Source organism: Bubalus kerabau, chromosome 14 (genome assembly GCF_029407905.1).
Source record: "Bubalus kerabau isolate K-KA32 ecotype Philippines breed swamp buffalo chromosome 14, PCC_UOA_SB_1v2, whole genome shotgun sequence".
Classification (NCBI taxonomy): domain Eukaryota; kingdom Metazoa; phylum Chordata; class Mammalia; order Artiodactyla; family Bovidae; genus Bubalus; species Bubalus kerabau.
In genome coordinates this window covers 65,653,291-65,674,163 of record NC_073637.1, presented here as the reverse complement: position 1 = coordinate 65,674,163, position 20,873 = coordinate 65,653,291, and the positions used below count along the sequence as shown (strand labels likewise).

General features: G+C 38.5%; 1 protein-coding gene across 5 annotated transcripts in view; it reads right to left on the bottom strand.

Annotated features, from left to right (window-relative positions):
• The window catches only part of YWHAZ (tyrosine 3-monooxygenase/tryptophan 5-monooxygenase activation protein zeta), a 71,711-nt gene that overhangs the window by 49,652 nt on the left and 1,186 nt on the right, over positions 1 to 20,873 (bottom strand). For 4 of the 5 annotated variants that reach the window (XM_055546513.1, XM_055546516.1, XM_055546514.1 and 1 more), the window contains exon 2: positions 18,516 to 18,820. In XM_055546513.1, the coding sequence (XP_055402488.1) occupies positions 18,516 to 18,809 (294 nt within the window). In that variant the 5' untranslated portion in view covers positions 18,810 to 18,820. Of the gene's footprint in view, positions 1 to 3,428; positions 3,493 to 18,515; positions 18,821 to 20,873 lie in introns of those variants that run through there. The other variant, XM_055546517.1, reaches the window with a different exon arrangement.

The following is a 20,873-nucleotide window of genomic DNA, read 5'->3' as shown; positions in this document are numbered from 1 at the left end:
TGATGAGACCAAATATTAGAGTATGTTGTTCCTTTAAAAACAGAGGCTTCACTGCCAGTCCAGTGGTTAAGACTCCACTCTTCCACTGCAGGGGACAAGGATTTGATCCTTGGTGGGGGAACTAAGATGTCAAACGCCCCACCCCAAAATATCTAGACAGGCTTTGACAAACTGGAGGGTATCCAGGAAAGCAAGCAAGAATGTTGATGAAACTAGAAACAGTCACGAAAACTGAAAAAAATATGACATAAATGGCTCCAGAAGACAAAACTAAATTTAGGCAAAGACAGATTTCTGCTCAGTATGAGAAAACTTATGAAACAAATTTGGAATAGGTCATCTCACTAGATAGCAAGTTCTACTCTTCTTACAGAAATTTTAAAGGAGCAAATGACTATTTTTCAGAGATTTATAAATCAGATGTGGTTTCATTCAACTCTGAGATATGGAAGATACAGAATTCACTGCTGCTGCTGCTGCTAAGTCACTCCAGTCGTGTCCAACTCTGTGCGACCCCATAGACAGCAGCCCACCAGGCTCTCCCATCCCTGGGATTCTCCAGGCAAGAACACTGGGGTGGGTTGCCATTTCCTTCTCCGATGCATGAAAGTGAAAAGTGAAAGTGAAGTCGCTCAGTCGTGTCTGACTCTTAGCCTTCCAGACTCCTCCGTCCATGGGATTTTCCAGGCAAGAGTACTGGAGTGGGGTGCCATTGCCTTTTAAGTTAACTAGAGATGATTTAAGTATGTTAATTTATCAGACTGAACAAAGAGAAATCAACGTTCAATTTTCCAGATTTAAAAGCCAGAGGAGAAAAGCATGATGGAAGGGACAAGACCATGATGGGAATAAAAACAAAAGGAAAAAAAAGGAAGTTGCACTTCTTAGAAAGCAGCAGTGACAAAAATTGGAGAACAGAAAACAAAGAGGAAAGAATAGCTATTTTCAAAACATACATAAACCAGAATACCCTGCACTAGGTACACAATACAACCTCCTATGTTTCATTCACGTATAGTAATACAAGGAAGGTGATGATACCTGGGACACTGTGACAATCTGAATTTAAAAGGAGACACAGCATTATACAAGGAAAGACGCAAACAAGGTGCCACAATTTCTACTTATAAGACGAAGGCTAGGCTGACTACTAATGCACCTTTCACGTGTAAAATTCTCCATATAACACAGTACACTGACCTTCTAATCTAAATGTAATTTACAACAAGAAAGGAGTTTCGTATCAAACGCAAACTTTCACATCGTGCACTCACACACTGGACAGGGTACCATGTGAACACACAGAGACCTCGCTGAAACAGAATCTGATTCAGATTCACAGTAGTTCCTCAAGCACTTAAAAAAAATCTGTTTTTGATGATAGCTACTGTCTTTTAAAGATAATCATGGTCATTTAAAAAATACCTAAAATCAATTCGCTAAATTAGAATTAATGCATGTTCTGACTTTATGCGGTAGTCATCTCAATAACAGGATTGGAAGAATAAAACCCACATCTGAAATGTCTCTGTAAATGGTTCATAATCCAAGCTAAATACATGATGTAATTCTGGAAAGGTTGCTGAACCTTAATCTTATCAACAGACAAATTATGTAGGGTTTGAGATTTTAGAGTTAAAAGATTTTTCTTCTTTACAGCATCAAGTACAATTAACTTCTTAGGTTGTAAAAACACTTAAGATATATGGGGTAAAGTAACGATTTCTGCCTCCAAGTTAAACTACCCAAGGCAGAATATATAAACAATAGTTTCTAATACATGTATTGATCCAAAGAAGGTCAATGCTTTGACTTTGGGAGTGTATTAATACTAAGGAACCTCATAAACTGACAGGTTATCTAGTTCTGACTGCCCTTCTTAAGGTTCAACCTGCCACCACTACAATAAACATTTAATCCTAACCATGGTCAAGTATTTCTAATAAAAGGTTTGTAAAGTGAAAATCCACCTCTATTCTAATGATATACCTCTCTCTCTCTCTCACTGTCCTTCAATCTGACTACAGACTGAAATTAAGAGTAAAACATCAACTGTTTAGGAACAATCAAGACTAGAGAATACCCTAAAACACCAAAACTGCAGCTGACCTCGTGGTGGCAAGGCCCTAATTTCTGGGCATCCAAGAATTTCTTGGAGCAAGTTTGGGGTAATAGAAACAATATAAACTAAAATCAGGCAAACTTATATCCCTGTTTCATCATTAATTTTGAGATCTCAGGCAAGTTAATCTCTCAGAGCCTTAATTTTCTCATCTATAAAAGAATTAAATGAAATTCAATTTTATACAATGATTTATCTTTTAATAAAAAATATACAAATTGATTACAATGAAAATCTACTTCAAAGGGCAGCTGCTCCTGCTGCTGTGTCACTTCAGTCATGTTCGACTCTGTGCGACCCCATAGACGGCAGCCCACCAGGCTCTGCCGTCCCTGGGATTCTCCAGTCAAGAACACTGGAGTGGGTTGCCATTTCTCTAAATGAGTATTAATATAAACAGGAAAGCACCCGTCACAGCTCCTGACAGAGTAGGCATACTCTACTCAGATGTAAATTTAAGGCCTGGGGATCTTGACATTCAAAAATCTGCTTTAGTGTGCTCCCTGGTGGCTCAGACGGTAAAGCGTCTGCTTACAACACAGGAGACCCGGGTTCAATCCCTGGGGAGGGAAGATCTCCTGGAGAAGGAAATGGCAACCCACTCCAGTATTCTTGCCTGGAAAATCCCATGGATGGTGGAACCTGGTAGGCTACAATCCATGGGGTCGCAACGAGTCGGACACGACTGAGCAACTTCACTTCACTCTCAATTTTAGTACTCTACTTTGGGTTCAGTCATCAAAAATCTGTTTATCTAGTAAGAGTGGTGAAATAATGCACAAAAAAACCTTTCATTTAAAACACAGGATTAAATTATATCAAAGTACAAAAGATAAAGCAAACATTTTCCATTAGTACTTATTCTTTTTACAGCAAACATGTAAAGGGCACGAGCTATGGAAACACTGCTTACTAGCTATGTCAGCTTGACAAAGTTCTGGAATTTCTCTGGGCCTCAGGTTTCTCATCTGTAAAAGAGATACTGGAAAATAGATGTGACTTCATGAATCTCCCCTAACAGGACTCCCAGGGTCCACAGATCACTTTTAAGAACTGCTGACTGACTTAAAGCAATCTGAACCATCCACCTTTCAATATACCACGCTTGAGCGACTGAACTGAACTGAAAGGTATGTTCTCCCTCAAGCTAATTCTCAGCAATACACTAATTTCTGCCAATATCAACAACGGACTAACTACATAATGTTACACTCATAAACACTACACTGACATTAAAAAGAAGTTGTGTGCCAATATGGAATGAAGCATAAAACATAATCAAAGTGTATGTGTGGATGCAACTTACAGAACAGTTTCTATATGATCCTACTTGTATATATTCTTTAAGGACAGAACTGTTTGCACAGGCACTGTAAGTTCCCAGGATAAAAAAAAAAAGAGAGAGAGACTGTTAGAGATTACCTCTGAGGAACTGGGATGATGTAGGGAGAGTTTAATTTTTTAACTTTATATCCTATGCTCTACAACATCTGTTATTCAGAACAATATAAAGTAAATTTTAATTATGATTTTGCACCTTCAACTTTTCATGTATGTATTCTCAACCTGCTTATAGGCTCCTTAAAGACACACGTTTGGCACATATTAGGCACTCAAACATCAAATCCCAAGGCCAAATTAACATGCTATTTTAACAGCCTCATTTAAATATAACAGAGGAAACTTAGAGCAATCTTGACTATCAAAAGCTCATCATCTTCCCAAACTTCTAAATAGTTTAGGTAAAATGTGATGGAAATTACTGAAGTTGATATTGAAGGTTAGATAATTAATATTTTGCTCCAAGAAGAAAAACATTCTGTTTCTTTAAAGACCTAAAGTCAATAAAGTCAAGTCGCTCAGTCGTGTTCGACTCTTTACAACCCCACGGACTGTAGCCTATCAGTCTCCTCAGTCCATGGAATTTTCCAGGCAAGAGTACTGGAGTGGGCTGCCATTTCCTTCTCCATTAAAGACCTAGAATTGTTCAAAAATGACAGGTGTCTGGTTGCCATTCTAAGCACATATATTCAGAAACAGCAGCCAAAGGGCAAGCTAGGTACATTCTAATATGCTTTCAGGACCCTTGGATCAGCTCTAGGTTCTATGTAATGACTCTAGAGCGGGCAACTAAGGAAGACAAAACAACAAAAATTCACCAGAGACAGGGTGGGAAAATAGTCTGAGGCAGTAAGGTGAAGAAAATCTGTTTGGAAGTCAGAACACCTAGATTTTGGTAGTAAAACTCCGCCACCAAGAGCAAATAGGAGTTTCAGATAGAAAACCATGATACACCCCCTCATTCAATCTACTGTATTTTATTAACAGCATTCTTTTCAAAACCTTCTTTCCAAATTTCATCCCAGGAAAGTTTCTCTAATGCACTGAACACTTCCCAACCCAACATTCTTCCTTTCTTTATTAAATGAGAATCAGACATTATATTGACTATAATGGGTATTTACTAATTTTTTTAAGTGTTTACTACAGCTCTGAAGAATGACCATCTGCCATGAAGCACTCATATCACTGGGCTATAGGCTATGATCTGGCTTGTCAATTAGAATGAAGTGAAGTGAAGTGAAAGTTGCTCAGTCATATCTGACTCTTTGTGACCCCATGGACTATACAGTCCATGGAATTCTCCAGGTCAGAATACTGGAGTGGGTAGTCTTTCCCTTCTCCAGGGGAGCTTCCCAACCCAGGGATTGAACCCAGGTCTCCTGCATTGCAGGATTTACCAGCGGAGCCACAAGGGAAGCCTGTCAATTAGAATACATGAAGCCAATTAATGAAAATAAATTTCAAAAGAAAATTACAAGTTATAGAGCTGGGATATCTTCCCCTTTCAAAAAAGTAATCCAATCATTATAAAATGACATTAGCACTTTGGCAAACTATATTTAGTTCTATGTGGCTCAGATGGTAAAGAATCTGCCTGCAATGCGGGAGACCCAGGTTCAATCCCTGGGTCAGGAAGATCCCCTGGAGAAGGGAATGGTAACCCACTCCAGTATTCTTGCTGGAGAATTCCATAGACAGAGGAGCCTGGTGGGCCACAGTCCATGGGGTCACAAAGAGTTCGACATGATTGAGGGACTATCAAAAGCATCTGCCTACAATTCGGGAGACCCAGGTTCAATCCCTGGGTTGGGAAGATCTCCTGGAGAAGGAAATGGCAACCCACTCCAGTATTCTTGCCTGGAGAATCCCACGGACAGGGGAGCCCGGCAGGCTATAGTCCATGGGATCCCCAAGAGTCGGACACAACTGAGCAATTTCACTTTCACTTTTCATTGATTAAAAAAATATTTATGGGGCCCATCTATCTTAAAAAAATTTTAATTGGTACTTTTATACTATAGGATATTTTCAGAAGTCTCACTGCTGTTTAAATTTGAAAATATAATGTCCTAAAAATAATGGTTTGGTAACAACAACAGCATGTGTATCCTAATATGATACACCAAGGAAGGCACAGTGTCATTCCCAGGAATTTTTCCCCAAAATGCACAATCTGAATTTACTCATGAGAAAATCACCAGATGAATCCAAACCGAGGATTAGTTTACCAAAAAAAGAAACCGGCCAGAACTCTTGAAAAAAGTGGCAAATATGTAAAAAGGCAAAGACTGGAAAACTGATCCAGATTAAAGAAGAGTAAGGAGACAAGACAAACTGTGATCTTGGACTGAATTCCAGACCAGAATTAGGCAATTATGGTGGTACACTCTGTAAGTGCTATGGGTTACATAAGTTTATTTTATCCATTATTTTATTAATTTATTGATTTTGACCATTAAGAGAACCAGGTAAAGGATATATGGGAACATTTGAAATTATTTCAAAATAAAAAGTCAAAATTGTAACAGGCTAGAAGAGACCATTTAATTACTGTATGGTAGAAGAGGGTACTTTCCCTTTTGGTTATTTAATATTACAATTATTATATAAAAGTTTTAAAGAGGAAATCTTTCTACTAGGATTCTTTTTCTGGAAGATTATCATTGAGTTCTGCTCTCCAACCTTATACCGTTTTCATGCTCATCTGGGTTTTTCAAATTTCCTTATTGGGCTGGTAAAACTTGTGTTTAGGAAATAATACAAAAACTAGTGATGTATTTGTAAATAAAAATATGAGGGGTGGAGACGAGGTTCCCACTTCGTTTCAGACTATATTCCACCTAATTGGTCACACTTTAATTTCCATTAATGTAAATATACATTAAAAAAAAAAAAATCACCAAATAGTAAATAGTCCCAGAATATCAAAGCAAAATAATCAACTTCTAAGAGACATTTATGAACTACAATTTGAAAACAGCTGGGGAAGCATCTCCTTTGACTTGACCTCACTACATATGTGTACACTGAAAAGACCAAGCCTCCACAACCCATTCCTCTCTTTTAGATTGTACTATCACAGCCCTCTTCATGAACACAACAAAGAAAAAGAGGTCAGGATATAGATATTACACGTTTATACCAATCAAGCATAAAAAAATGTCGATGGTTAAAAGGTGCCAAGAACTTGAAGCACAAGGCGTTCAAGTGTGATTCCTGTTATTTTCAAGTATAAAACTCTAAAAATGCAGTCTAAAACTAAAGCCATCACGTTTAATGAAAATGTTATTCTTCCCAGTTTGCAAGATGGGATTTAACCTTCACTAAAAACACACTTCTAACTTCTCTAATTATCCAACTCATCAAACAATTCAAATACATGAAATTCCAATGAAACAAAAAGTGGTCACTCTTTGCAAATTAAATGCAACTGGATCTCTCCTAGATTAACAAACACCCATTCAAGTCAAGCAACTAGACATCTTGTTGTGCTTCAGCATCTTGATCTATGAAAATGAAAAAACCAGGTAGGGCAGATGCTCCTTTAAGCCTAAAATCCATTGATTCAATAAAATTCACCTCCCAATTTATTATTCAATTTAAAAACTCAGAAGCCCCACAAATGTCATTTTAAATATCCTCAATATGAAATTTATTTCAACAGCACAATGTAGAAGATCAAAATTCTGGTATTGCACAATTCCCTTGTGCACAGAGAATTTCCCCAAACTTTCACTTTGGGGAAAGAGAGTGAAAAGAAAGTGGCTATTTTCATTGAGATAAAAGGCCCATCAATTTGGAAATTATTCTCTTACTCCCTCTTGTGGCTGGATTGCTTTCTTTTCAATTACAACTTCATCAGTTGCTTCCAAAAGTGCTCCACCAAAACTGCTAGAGAATTAGGTGGTGTCAAGAACTGATTTGGGGCTCCCCTGGTAGTTCAGCTGGTAAAGAATGGGCCTGCAATGCAGAATACCCAGGTTTGATCTCTGGGTCAGGAAGATTCCCCTGGAGAAGGGAATGGCTACCCACTCCAGTAATCTTGCCTGGAGAATTCCATGGATAGACCATGGAGTTGCAAAGAGTCAGATATGTTGAAGCAACTAACACAGACACACACGCACGCACGCACACATGAACTGATTACGCTGGTATCTGTACACTTTTTGACTTTCTGTGCAATGTTGGCACAAAGTACGATTTTAGGTGTTCTATGAATGATAAGGTCACACTGCTATAAATGGGCAGAGTTGCTAACTTCAAGGATGGAATCATACAGGACTCTGACCAGTCACTTAACTGAATGCATTTTCCATTAGTAAGAACTGGTAAATCTGCACCATATAAGTTTTAGCATATCAACAAGAAATTGATAATGCCAGATTCAAAATGTACCTCCTAAAAATTAAGATGGTGAAACACACCAAAAAGAACTTACTGAGTATTGATTGGTAACTGCTAAAACGGACACTAGGGGGTTTTCCTTCTCCCTTTCCCCAGAGCCCTTTTCAGAGCTGGCATTAATGTTGACCTGGGCTGAAGTTTCTCACCAATCAAAGCTCCATTTCCCAGTATTTCCATCACAAAGGATGTTGTTTTAAAAAAAACTCATTTTTTATAGTGTTTTTAAAACTTGCACATGCACGTTGTATATTATGTACAGCTCCCTAGTGGGACCAGATTTTATCAGCCACTTTTAAAATAGAAGGCTGAAGACCAGTTCTTCTGAATTTGACCAACACAGCCCTTTCCCCTCTGGGTTGCTGAGATTTTTTATGAACAGAGGCTTTTTTCCCGGTTAGTATTATTTTTTAATTTTACTTTTTACTTTTGTTGGTTTCTGCCGTAGGGCAACGTCAATCAGCCATAACCATACATATATCCCCTCCCTAGTGGGCCTCCCTCCCCTCCCCCATCCCACCCCCTAGGTCATCCAAGTGCAGGCTGGGCTCCCTGTGTTAATACAGCAACATCCCACTATCGGATACTGTTGAGTAGATACTTTTTCTATTTATGTTTTTCTTTAGAGCACACAGCTTATAAAATAGCAGGTAATCAATAAATATTAAACTTATTAACATTCTCTTAAATTTAATATCCAATAAACAAAGCCTCAATGCAGTGATAACAAAGAAGCACAAAAGTGCTATCAAAGAAGGTAAGCAGTATTATTTGCTATTTAATATCAACACAGAGATGTATTAACTCTACATAAAATACCCTACAGGCAGATGCTATTATCATTTCCATTTTGATTATGTGGAAACAAGAGTCACAGATATGAAACACTTGCCCAAAGTCATAAAAAATGAATTAAAGAAAATTCAAACCACCAAGGTCTACATAGACTGTGCTAGGTTATGTCACCCTTTTAAAGTGAAGCAGCAGTTTACATTTTTAGAAATGTTACACAAGATTATTCTTCAAGTCTTATCCCTATGATCCAATTAAGTCTGATAATGCTGTCTCATCAGGTGGAAACTATCAAAGAGGAAACTGAAAGGAAAGGTCATTACAAGAGCATGATTCTTCTGATGTCATAAACATCTACTCTAAACACAACAGAAAAATACTCATCAAATTACTGACTTGAGAACTTGCCTGTTCTAAGTAAACTACAACTTACCTACATAAATCAATGTCCTCAACTGTCCATTTCCCAGAATAACATTTTGAAGGTAATGTGTTTTGAGTAGGATTTTTACCAAGTGCCCCCGGGTTGAATGTGGCTCAAGTATTCCTTTGAAATTCTGGGCAACGGTTTTTAATGTGTGTTTTAAGAAGCAAAAATAATTATGATCTGACAATTCACAAGTCTTGAATCAACAAGAGAAGCAGGTCTATCTCAGAAACACATTTATATTTAATCACCTGGATGAGAAACATTCAACTCACCACTGGGTTCCTTGGTAATACTGTTAATTTGAAAGAACTCCTAGATCCCCCAACTTGTTTGCAAAACAGAAGTTAACTTCCACTAAAACATTTCTAACTTCTCTAATGTTGTCCAACTCATTAAGCCAATTCAAGTCAGTCAAATCCCTGTACTACAAAAATTGGGCATTCCTGGGACTCCTGGTTTTAAAAGAATGAACACGCATGTAAGTCGACCCATTGGACAAAGTCTTAGCTTGACTTAAGTCTTAACTCTATAAATTAACATTTGGACTATCTTTATGTTCTTTCCTTGTCATCTGTTATAACCGTATTTTTATTTGGAGGAGAACCGAAGAAAGCTCACAAATTCTGTTGCAAGAAACTAAGAAAAAGATTATATGGTGAACTCTTTTACTAATCTATTCCAATAAAAACAAACGTGAACGTGTCATCAACAGAACCACACTGCTAACATGTCAGCTATATTCATCCATGCTCTGCTGTCCCCAAGACCCATACTATAGCATACGAATGTCAACAGAATAAAATCAGTGAAATCTGCCAAGATATAAAACTAATTTATAGCACACTACTACTTATATGTTAACAGAAAATGCAAAACTGTCATTAATGACAAACTGCAATTGTATAGCAATTTTTACAGATACAAGTTTTTCGTTATTACAGGGAAATGCTCACTAGAGAATAAAATGGAGAATGATCTGTTGCAAAGAAACGTACTTAGTACAATGGTAACTGATAAGAGGGTGGTGGCTAAGCATGCCATTTTTCCCAAGCCAAATTCAAACTTGTGCCATCTAAATATTAAGCATATCATATTCCTGCAGTGTGTTTTACAAATTAAATACAAATGTCAACGGTCCTGCTTTTAAGGGGAATAAAGGAAGAGAGCCAATCCTAAACTCAAAAACAACTTAGACATCAAGATTAAAGAAAGTTATTTGGTGCAAAAGTAGTTGCAGCTTTGCATTGTTGGAACTTTGGTATTGGAATACATTATATTCATGCGCATTTCTTGCTTTATGGTTTTTTTTTTTTTGCTAATGACATTACTTTCTATTTTAGACTGCAGAAATGTTAGACAAAAAGCAAATTACAGCGATTTTTAAATTCAAGTTCAAAATGGGTGGTAAAGGAGCAGAGACAACTCACAACAATGCATTTGGCCCAGAAATTGCTAACAAAGGTACAATGCACTGGCGGTTCAAGCAATTTTACACAGGAGGTGAGAGCCTTGAAGATGAGGAGGGTAATGGCCAGCCATTGAAGCTGATCCCCTTACAACTGCACAGGAAGTTGCTAAAGAACTCAACATACACCATCCTACAGTCGTTTGAGATTTGAAGCAAACTGGAAAGGTGAAAGAGCTCAGTAAGTGGGTGCCTCATGAGCTGACCGAAAATCAAAAAATTGTCATTTTGAAGTGTTGTCTTCTCTTATTCTAAATGAATCATTTTTCGATCTGATTGTGACGTGCAACAAAAAGTAGATTTTATGACAACCAATGACAACTAGATCAGTGGCTAGACTGAGAAAAAGCTCCAAAGCACCTCCCAAAGACAAATTTGCACCAAGAAAGGTTATGGTCATTGTTTGGTGGTCTGCTGCTGGTGTGATACACTACAGCTCTCTGAATCCCAGCAAAACCATTATATCTGAGAAGTCTGCTCAGGAAATCAGTGAGATGCATCAAAAACTGCCACGCCTGCAGCCGGCACTGATCAATAGAATGGGCCCAATTCTTCTCCACGGTAACACCCGACCGACCCAATGTCGCACAACCAACACTTTAAAGGTTGAATAAATTGGGCTATGACTACGTTTTGCCTCGTCCACCATATTCACCTGAACTCTCACCAACTATCATTTCTTCAAAGCATCTTGACAACTTTTTGCAGGAAAAACATTTCCACAACCAGCAGGAGGCAGAAAAAGCTTTCCAAGAGTTCATCGAATCATGAAGCAGATTTTTAAGCTATAGGAATAAACAAAAACTTTCCTCTGTTGGCAGAAATGTGTTGACTGTAATGGTTCCTGTTTTGCTAAATAAAGATGTGTTTGAACCTAGTTATAGTTATTTAAAATTCACTGTCTGAAACCACAATTACTTTTGTACCAATCAGAGTAAAGAAACCCTCAGGCCATAAAGATGGAAATTGGCAATGGCTTTTATCAGGGACAAGAAGACCAAACAAGAGCCAAAGGCACAGAAGGAATTCTTTTTGTTTTATAAAAAGATAAGAGAAAGAGCTATCTGTATGCAGCACAGAACTGGGAAAAGAACAGTAAAGATAACAAGTTCAAGTGAATGACCACCACTAGCAATATAAAGTTTGTAACTTAGCTTCTGTCCATTAAAATTAGGTCAAGTTTATTCTTACAACATCACTTTCTTGCCAATATGCATATGAGTGGGAGAGTAAAGGATAGAATTACTAGTAAAATGGGAGTGGCAAATAATCCTGGGTACTACCCACAGGAAATGTATCATACAAATGAGCATCAACACGAATGTAAAGAGTTGAGAACCAACTCTTTACAATGATGCAGCCAACACAGCAATTAACCTACAATTAGAAAAAGAACTCAAAGTTGAGTCCAAGATGTCATTGTTAAAAGTCTAGAAAATGTGCTAAAAATTAAGAGGTTAGAAAGAATAGGTAGTTTCAAAAGGAAGAGGAGCCCCCGACTGCAGCACACTGACTCTGACAGCAGAGGTTCCGTGCTCAAGAATCCATCTTCCAACGCAGGGCGAGTTGGTTTGATACCTGATCAGGGAACTAAGAGCCCACGTGTCAACACACAACTAAGCTCCACACTCTAAAGCCCACACACCACTGCTGGAGAGGAGCCCACGTGCCCCGACGACATATCCTGCACACTGCAACAAAGATCCTACATGACACAACCAAGACCTGAGGCAACCCAGTAAATACATACCAAAAAAGAGAAGGAAAAAAAACCTCCCTAAAGAGCAGTGTTTATACTCAATGCAAAACCGCAACAGAGAGATGGAAATCAGGATGAAATCACAATAGGGATTATCTCAGGAATTAAAATTCTAAGGCCTATTAGCATTTCAGTGGACTACATTAAGTTTTTCTGAGCTTAGCTGACATCAGAACACCCATAATTTTGACTTTCTCTTGCAATGCAGGAGATACTGGTTCAATCCTTGGGTTGGGAAGATCCTCTTGAGGAGGAAATGGCAAACCACTCCAGTATTCTTGCCTGAGAAATCCAACAAAGGAGCCTGGCGGGCTGTACAGTCCATGGGTCGCAAAACAGTGGGACACAACTGAGAGACCAGTCAACAGCAAATTGTATTTATGGGGGGCTGGGGGAAACCCTATGTCTTTCAAAAGTTAAAGCCCCACTTCCAAAAAACCCAAAGTTAATACTTAAATGATTATAAGCTATGATGGAGGGCACTGAAAATCTGCTTCTGATGTTAGTAGGGGAAACTTAGCTCTAATTCTCTTTATAAAAGCACAACTATTTTTGCATGTCTTGGCATCATTTCCTTTGGGTAAAGTTTTTGAAAGGCCATTAAGTCCCACATTCATTGATTTATAACATAATTGACCCCTTCATGCTTTAACCAGCACCCTCTCTCTCTTCCTAATCTCATCTCTTGCAAAATTACTGCAAAGGCTTTTGAATAAAGCAACTGTTTCCACCTAATGCACTGACAGAATGAACCATCACTTAATTTGCTGGATTAACCAAACCTCACTTAACAGACTGGCTTTATGCCAGGCCTTTTTCATTCCTAGGCAAACACCAATAATGCCCATGTCGTTTTATCTTTGGGCTAAATATTCACATACATTTTTCAGCTACTCTCTGAAACCCCCTTTAGTTTCTATCAGCAGTTATACCATTATTGAGCCCTGTATTTGTTCCCCAAGCTACGCCATTATACTTGGATATAATTACTTAAAATGCTATGCTATTTTTGTTATCAAATTTAAGTATGAAAAGAAGCATTTCTAATGCAATTACAATGAATGTTTTGAAATGACTATTTTTAAAGGAGACACACACATGTATCACTTGGGTTATCCAAACAATTGAAAGATTAGAAAAATTCTGATTATTTTCTTTTAGCTTCTAAGTTCTTACTCTACTATGTAAACTCAAATTACATTTTATAAAGGTTGTGTCTCTTTTAGGGGTGGCTAGTAAGTTATTTTCAAACTGTAGGTCTATGCACATTCAAAGAAAAGGTCTTAGCTCCACACTAGAAATGAGCAAATGAACACACACATTTGTTTTAACTGAAAATGTTTAGAACAAGTAGGAACACATTTGACCTACTTTTCAATTAACCAACTAACTAGGATCTTCTACTGTATCACTACTGAGAGATGTTACCGTAAGATTTTTTTACTCATAAAGCTGGGCATTTAATTTTTGGCCACACCCTGCAAAACATGTGGGATCTTAGTTCCCCAACAAGGGCGTTGAACCTTCACCCCCTGCATTTGAAGTGCGGAGTCTTAACCATTGGACCACCAGAGAAGTCCCCAAATTGGGTGTTTTTAGAAGAAAAACTGAAAAGCAAAATTACTCTTGGTAAACTATAAAGATACTCTAGGGTATCTTATTTCCCGACCTCTAATTCAAATGCCTCTGCTGGGGAGAATACAATTTCTTCCTCTTTCTTGGGCAGATCAGAAGAGTCGAAGAGTTCTTAAGTGTACATGTTCCTCCTCTACTTTTAAGATTTTTCTTAGGTTTTTTCTTTTTGAATTTCCATTTTCAATTCTGTAATCTATTCCTTAGTTCACTTTTAACTATCTTCACAGCTCATCTAATCACTAAACTTCTCCAAGTCATCTGCATCTCTTTCTAGAACAGGCAGGAAAGACTTCATTATTATATTAAGTATTGCTAGGCTGAAAAAGGATAGGTAACCTGTTGCTCTTGACCAAGCTGTTATTCTTCCCCTTCCCACCAAATAGTAAACACCTGTCTTTCCATTGTTTCTTTCCTTTACATTTCATACACCTCAGACTTTCCAAATATACAAACTACCTCATCAGGTACAACAGTTAACCGTTACCAAGAAAACTCTTAAAAAGACTGCTGAATTTTATTACCAAAAGACCGTCCCATGTCCTTCTTCCTGGAAGGGATTGCTGCTATCTCCTATGTCATGTAAGGTCTTTGTACTTTGAAACATACCAAAAGCAGTTATTTGACAAAAACATGTAAATATACAGTCAAGAAAATGAATATAACACTGCACAATTCTTTTGAGAAGCCCTTATTCCAATAAATGAATTGTCTAGTGATTTTCAACTTAAAACACTTATACAGCAGTTTTTAAAGCCCAAGGCACTTCCCAGCTTGCTCCTGCTTAATGGCAGTTCTATGGAGATAAAAACCAGTGCCCAGCAACAACACCTTAAAAATGTAGAGAAGCATAATAAAATGGAACTCAGTCAAGTTAACTGAATCACACAACAAATAGTTGCCAACTGTTATAAATGACAGCCTCATGATTTTACTAATTCATGTCCTAATAAGGAAGCCATTCTTTAACTTATTCCAGTGGCTTTCAATTCTTAAAATGAAACCTTTGAAAACTTGCTGGCCAGTATGGGCCTCTGTCCTTGAAAGATACAGAATTTTTAAGGTTTCTTGGATCTTTTAAATTTCATTCTTAGATTCCCAAGTTAAAGAGACCTCTATTAACTTATAGGCAGGTTTGTACTACTCTCACTGCTTTAATGCAGGAGACCCGGGTTCGATCCCTGGGTCGGGAAGATCCCCTGGATAAGGAAATGGCAACCCACTCCAGTACTCTTGCCTGGAGAATCCTATGGAGGGAGGAGCCTGGTAGGCTACAGTCCATGGGGTCGCAAAGAGTCGGACACGACTGAGCGACTTCACTTTCACTGCTTTAAAGAGAAGCCCCAAACTGAGATAAATGGGGCACTAAGAGCTCTCTCTACCTGATTTTCTCCACAGCAGTCCTATGGGGTAGGTATTATTCCCATTTAACTGAGCTCAGTTTTCTCTGATGACTAATATCTTCAGGTCACCCAGCCATTTAAAGGTAACACTGGTTACGACTCAAAACCTGCTCTTTTTAGGCCGTTATATTATTGAGTTTGAATTAGGTACAACCTAGTATGCATATGCTTATTTCATTTTACATTTCATCATCTTCAAAATAAAACGACCTAATTTTTGGCTTCTTGTGACTTTAGGCAGAAGAGGTATCAACCCCTTCCCCCACTGACACAGAACATTTAGTCTAAGATCTGCTAGAAAAGGCTGACTGCATTAGTTCACATACTGTAATTTCCAATTTAACAACACAAGGAAGAGAACCATAATTTCGCATAAAGAGAAGTTCATGTTGTGAAGAATAAGGCCGGTGACCATGTTCTTCAGTAATGCTCTAAAACTTCTGTACAAAGTAACACGGTCCCTGCTCTTTCACTGCTTAGTAAATAGTATAAATTAAACAAACACTTGATAAGTACATGTAACTAGAATGCCAATAACCTAATAAGAGTAAAGAGCTCTTTAGAGAAACTTTGAACCATGGAGATTAGTTCCTACTAATAGGAAGACAAAGAATATTTTCTTAGGCAGTATAGAACAATGAAGTCTGGTTCATCAATGATGCTATCAGCCAATAATATCAATTCTGAAAAGCAACTGTCTGCTTATTTTTCTCAAATTAAAAGTCAAAGAAAAAAACTAGAGCAATAAAAATTACAACTGGTTACATTTTTATTATATAAGATATTGAGATATAATTAGGCACACGTTCACTAATTATCAAGCAAATCAGGTCAAATCATTTTTTCTCTAGGAGAAGTAACAGTTCTGCTAGATTTTATTCTTCCATTTTACTTAAAAGGAGAAAAGGAATTTTATGCAAGATGTTTCCCGAGTCAACAGGACCTGTTTGAAGAAAGATGATAGGGAAAAGAAGCCTGCCTGTAAAAAATCACAGTATCTGTAAATACCCAAGTTTCCCCAAGTTGAAAGAGAAAAGGCCTTGGAAAATTAGCCGTACTGCTGACCTAGTTCCACCTCTTTTTCAAAAGAACCCAAAAGCTCATTTACTTAACAAATAATTTGAGTATCTACTATATATTAGGAGGGATGAGCCATGCATAGATCACTAATGGAGCTTCACTTCTGAAAAGACTAAGGCTGGAAGAAAAGCTTTAGAATTCTCTGAGCCTTTTATATAGTAAAGCAATTAAACTTTCATTTATCTATACTTTCAAAGTGGAAATTTCATTTGTACTTTCGAACTGGAAATTTCATTTAGACTTGGTGCGAAGCCAGTGTGCTATTCTGAAGGAGAACAACATAGTGATCAGCAACCAGTATCAAACTCCCTTAATAATCATTTCAACAGGAAAAGCTATTCAGAGATTAATCCAGATATTCTCACCCACCGGTCCAATGCAGTATTTTTTTCTTTGATAAGGAAAGTAACGCTAAAGCTGCTACAGTCTTTTCCTAGGAAGAGTCTCACAATGACGGGAGCTTTTATACTTTTTGTGTGGAAAACATGCAAATACCTACCTGGAATTGCAAATAAGCTGTTAGTATAGGATGAATGTTACCACATCCCCTTTTATTCCTAAAACTGACTTTTGTCTTAAGGAAAATAATAAAACTCTTAATTATTTAATCTATCAGGTATAATAACTGGGGGAAAAACATTAGAGTGAACAAAATTTAATAACACACTTAGGTTCTTACCAGTAAACAGAGCAAGGAAGGTGGGGAAAAGTCCAATAGTATTTTTTTTTATTATAGGGAAACATGGTATTTTCAAATTTTAAATATTCTTATTACATTAGCAAAGCATAAGATAAGCATTTGTCATTGAGTCTCGATAAAAGCATAGAACTCCCTTCTCATTTTAGAAATGAATGATAGCTATAAATGTAAAGATTTCAAGTAAGCAATCAAAAACTACCCACAAAATAGATACCACACGAGAAGACTGTAGCCCACATTAAGATAGAAAACGTTATTCTTCTTTAAAAAGACAGTCTAAAGTAAATTATCATTTGAGAAAAATACTCATAATTTAGGAACTGTATTCCATCAGCGTTAGACTACTGTAAAGGAATCTTAATACCATTACAATTTTAACAAAAACTCCAAACCCCCATCAGAAATAATTCTATATTGCTTGTTATAGTACTTCTTCCATGAACAATATTCAAATAGTAAGAAGTGCAGCTGCATTTTCAGAGGAAATGGGATTCAGCCTCTATATACCAGAGCCCTGTCAAACAGAGACCCATGTGTATGTAAGAGTATCCATCTGCAATGTAAGAGTAATCATTTAGTTAAACCCACTTTAAATATTAACTCCCAGTTCATTAAAAAATGAAAGTGTTAGTGTACACAGGTTGTTATATGCTAAACGGTTGCACCGTCCAACTTATTCTTATATTTCAACTTTTCTGGCACAGAAAGTCGCCATTTGTAAGAAAATTTTAAAATTAACCAAAATGTAATGTTCAAGTCTTTTAAGCTATTTAGAGAAGCAGTGCTTCAATGGAGTAGACACTGAATTCTTAAAATGCTTCTTGACTGAACCTGGAAAATCAAGCTTTGAGTTTTTCATAATCTTTTAATGTGGTTGTCAACGTTCAAAGTTGACTTCCAACACTTAAATGCAGAAAGGCAAAAACAACAGTCAAGCCAGTTTTCTACATGGCTGACTGATTTAACATTTCAGTGGCTAACCAGGGAAGGCTACTACGTCTACAATGTCTACTACATCTTACATGAAGCAAGATAGGTAAAATTTCTGCATCTATATACTTTTAAGAAAATCAGTTCTAGAATTACTACAAATATTCTAACCACAACTGAAATGATAATTAGACTACTTTACCTTTTCAATTAGAACAAAATATACTACCAATCTCTCTGAGCTGACTGATAATCACCACAGAATTCATTTAATACAAATCTAACCACAATTGTTCTAACATTTTAGTAATGACACTCTGAAAGACTTGGAAATCTACAACACCCCACTTTTAAAAGGAAAAGAGAAACCAAAGAAAGAAAAAGTTGAGAGTAATGGAACTGATAATCATTACAGAAACCCTGCATTACAGTGATACTAGACTGAATGGTTTCTCACCAGTACATCATTGCAGATATCTCTTAGCTCGGTCTCTATTTTCTCTCTGTATTCTCGAGCCATCTGCTGTTTTTTCTCAGCACCTTCCGTCTTTTGCTCAATACTGGAGACGACCCTCCAAGATGACCTACGGGCTCCTACAACATTTTTATAAGCAACTGAGAGAAGATTCCTCTCCTCATTGGATAATTCAGCTCCTTGCTCAGTTACAGACTTCATGCAGGCTGCCATGTCATCATATCGCTCAGCCTGCTCGGCCAGTTTGGCCTTCTGTACCAGCTCGTTTTTATCCATGACTGGATGTTCTGCAGGGGAAAAAAAGTAGCATTTAGATATTTTTTCCAGTAAAACAGACTAAAAATCATAGCCTTAGTAAACATGTTAACACTTCAAACTTAATTACCAATGGAAGATTCTCTACATGTGGAATTCAATGAAACTTCACAAAAGGATGCTCAGAGGGGGGAAAAAAAAAGTGGCATACTCAGCATGCATAGTGTACATTTAAAGCAATTAAAATCGGTTTAGCAAAACTAAAATTACATTATCTCATCTTTGTCCACACGATGCTTAATTTCACATAAAGTTGAAGCACACTTGATGAAAAAGGCTGCCTTAAAAACCAATCCTTATGTTAGTTGGTCAAATCTCAACTCTAGTTTCAAATATCACTGGGTAATCAAAAATTAAGCAGCTTTTCTTTAGTGAAAACACCACCTATGAATATTACTACCATACTTTCAGAATCACGACTCCTGTCAGTTTAATGTAATTCATGTCCTATTACTGTTAGTATCTGCTCTTGTCAAGTGTTTAAATTTTAGCTGATAACACTCCCACACCAAGTCCACTGATCTTTGCAACAGCTGATCAGCATGCCAATTTCCTGGGAGAAATGGCCGTATTGCTTATTTTAATACTGTGACTGTAAAACCACCATCAAGGATCAATAACTAACCCTAAGGCTTCATTCATCTGTACCTTGTTATGTGCACATGGGCTTAAAAAAAAAATCCGTGAGTCCCGGAACTTCACTTCTTACTATATGTGAGCACTAAAATGTAGATAGTAAATGCTTCCCAGTGTGATCAGTGTTTCTGATGTCATTGTTCAGTTTAAATGCAGACTTACTGCGCCTTGTTTCTAGTAGTCAAAAATTAATTGCATACATTATCACTCAAGCTGCCCTTATCAAGACTTCCTAATTCTTTCTCATTTTAAAGCTCTGGACTTTTCAATCTTCCCCTTATGCTGTTCCTTAAGACATCCTTTTGAAAGATCCTAAAGCAGCACAGAAAGATACTACCCCCTACAGTGGTCCCAAAGGGTACATGACTTACGATGAACAGAGGAGTCACTGTCACTCACTATGGGAACTGACTCCCTTTCTTTACCTTCCCAGGGAAATCCCACAAAACATTTCTTTGTAAAAAACCAAATCGGAACCAATCCTTTGTATTTAAACAAGTAACTAGCTAGCTTGAATAGGAAGTATACTGTTTTCAATGTCAAACCCAAAATCTATTATCGCATAACCTACCCCTTTCTTGCAATTACCAATTCTCCCCCCTAGAAATTAAAAAATGCTCTCCGACTAATGCTACTTCTAAAGAAAATTATCTACAACCAGTACAAAGGTTCCTCTCCCAAACCCCTCGGTAACGAGGGGAAGTGGACTAGTTTTCTCTAAGAATAAGCAGCGCTTCCAGGACTCGCCGCACCCATTTAACCCTTCACCGGCGGAAGACTTCGAGGTGGGTGAAACGACAACGGACCGTCTGTGACTTTAAAGGGCAAATCCTACCGTCGGCGCCAGCCGCAACCCCCCTCCTTGGCTCCGCCCAGGCTGGTGCCTCTGCGCGAGTCCCCGCGTCTCCCTCTTTGTCATGGCGGATCTGTGTCAAGGAGCCCAACCTACTGCCTACTGTTAATTCCCCCACCGGGGCCCGGGCTGGGGGGATGCGAGGAGGAGACGCGCGCCCCCGCCCGCGCTGGGAATGGGGAGCCGCCCGCCCGCCTTGGGGGCACGGACGCCGGGGCCGCCCGCCCGCCCGCAGAAGCGGAACCACGAGCGGCCGGCCGCGGACACACCCCACTGTCCCGTCGGCGTCCGTCCGCCACCGGCCGCCGCGGGTGCTCCTTTAGCCTCCGGGGGCCCGACAGCTGCAGCCGGTGGGGGAGGGGGCGAGCCACACCCAGGCGAGCCCGGCCGCCGCCGGCTGTTACGCGCGGGTTCACCCGCCCCGCCGAGCGGGGTCCCGGTCGACACGCGCGCAGGGACCCTCAGGTCTACCAGGCCCCCCCACCCCCGGCAGGGCGAGCGAGCCCCGTGGTCCCCCGTCTTCCCCACCCTCATCG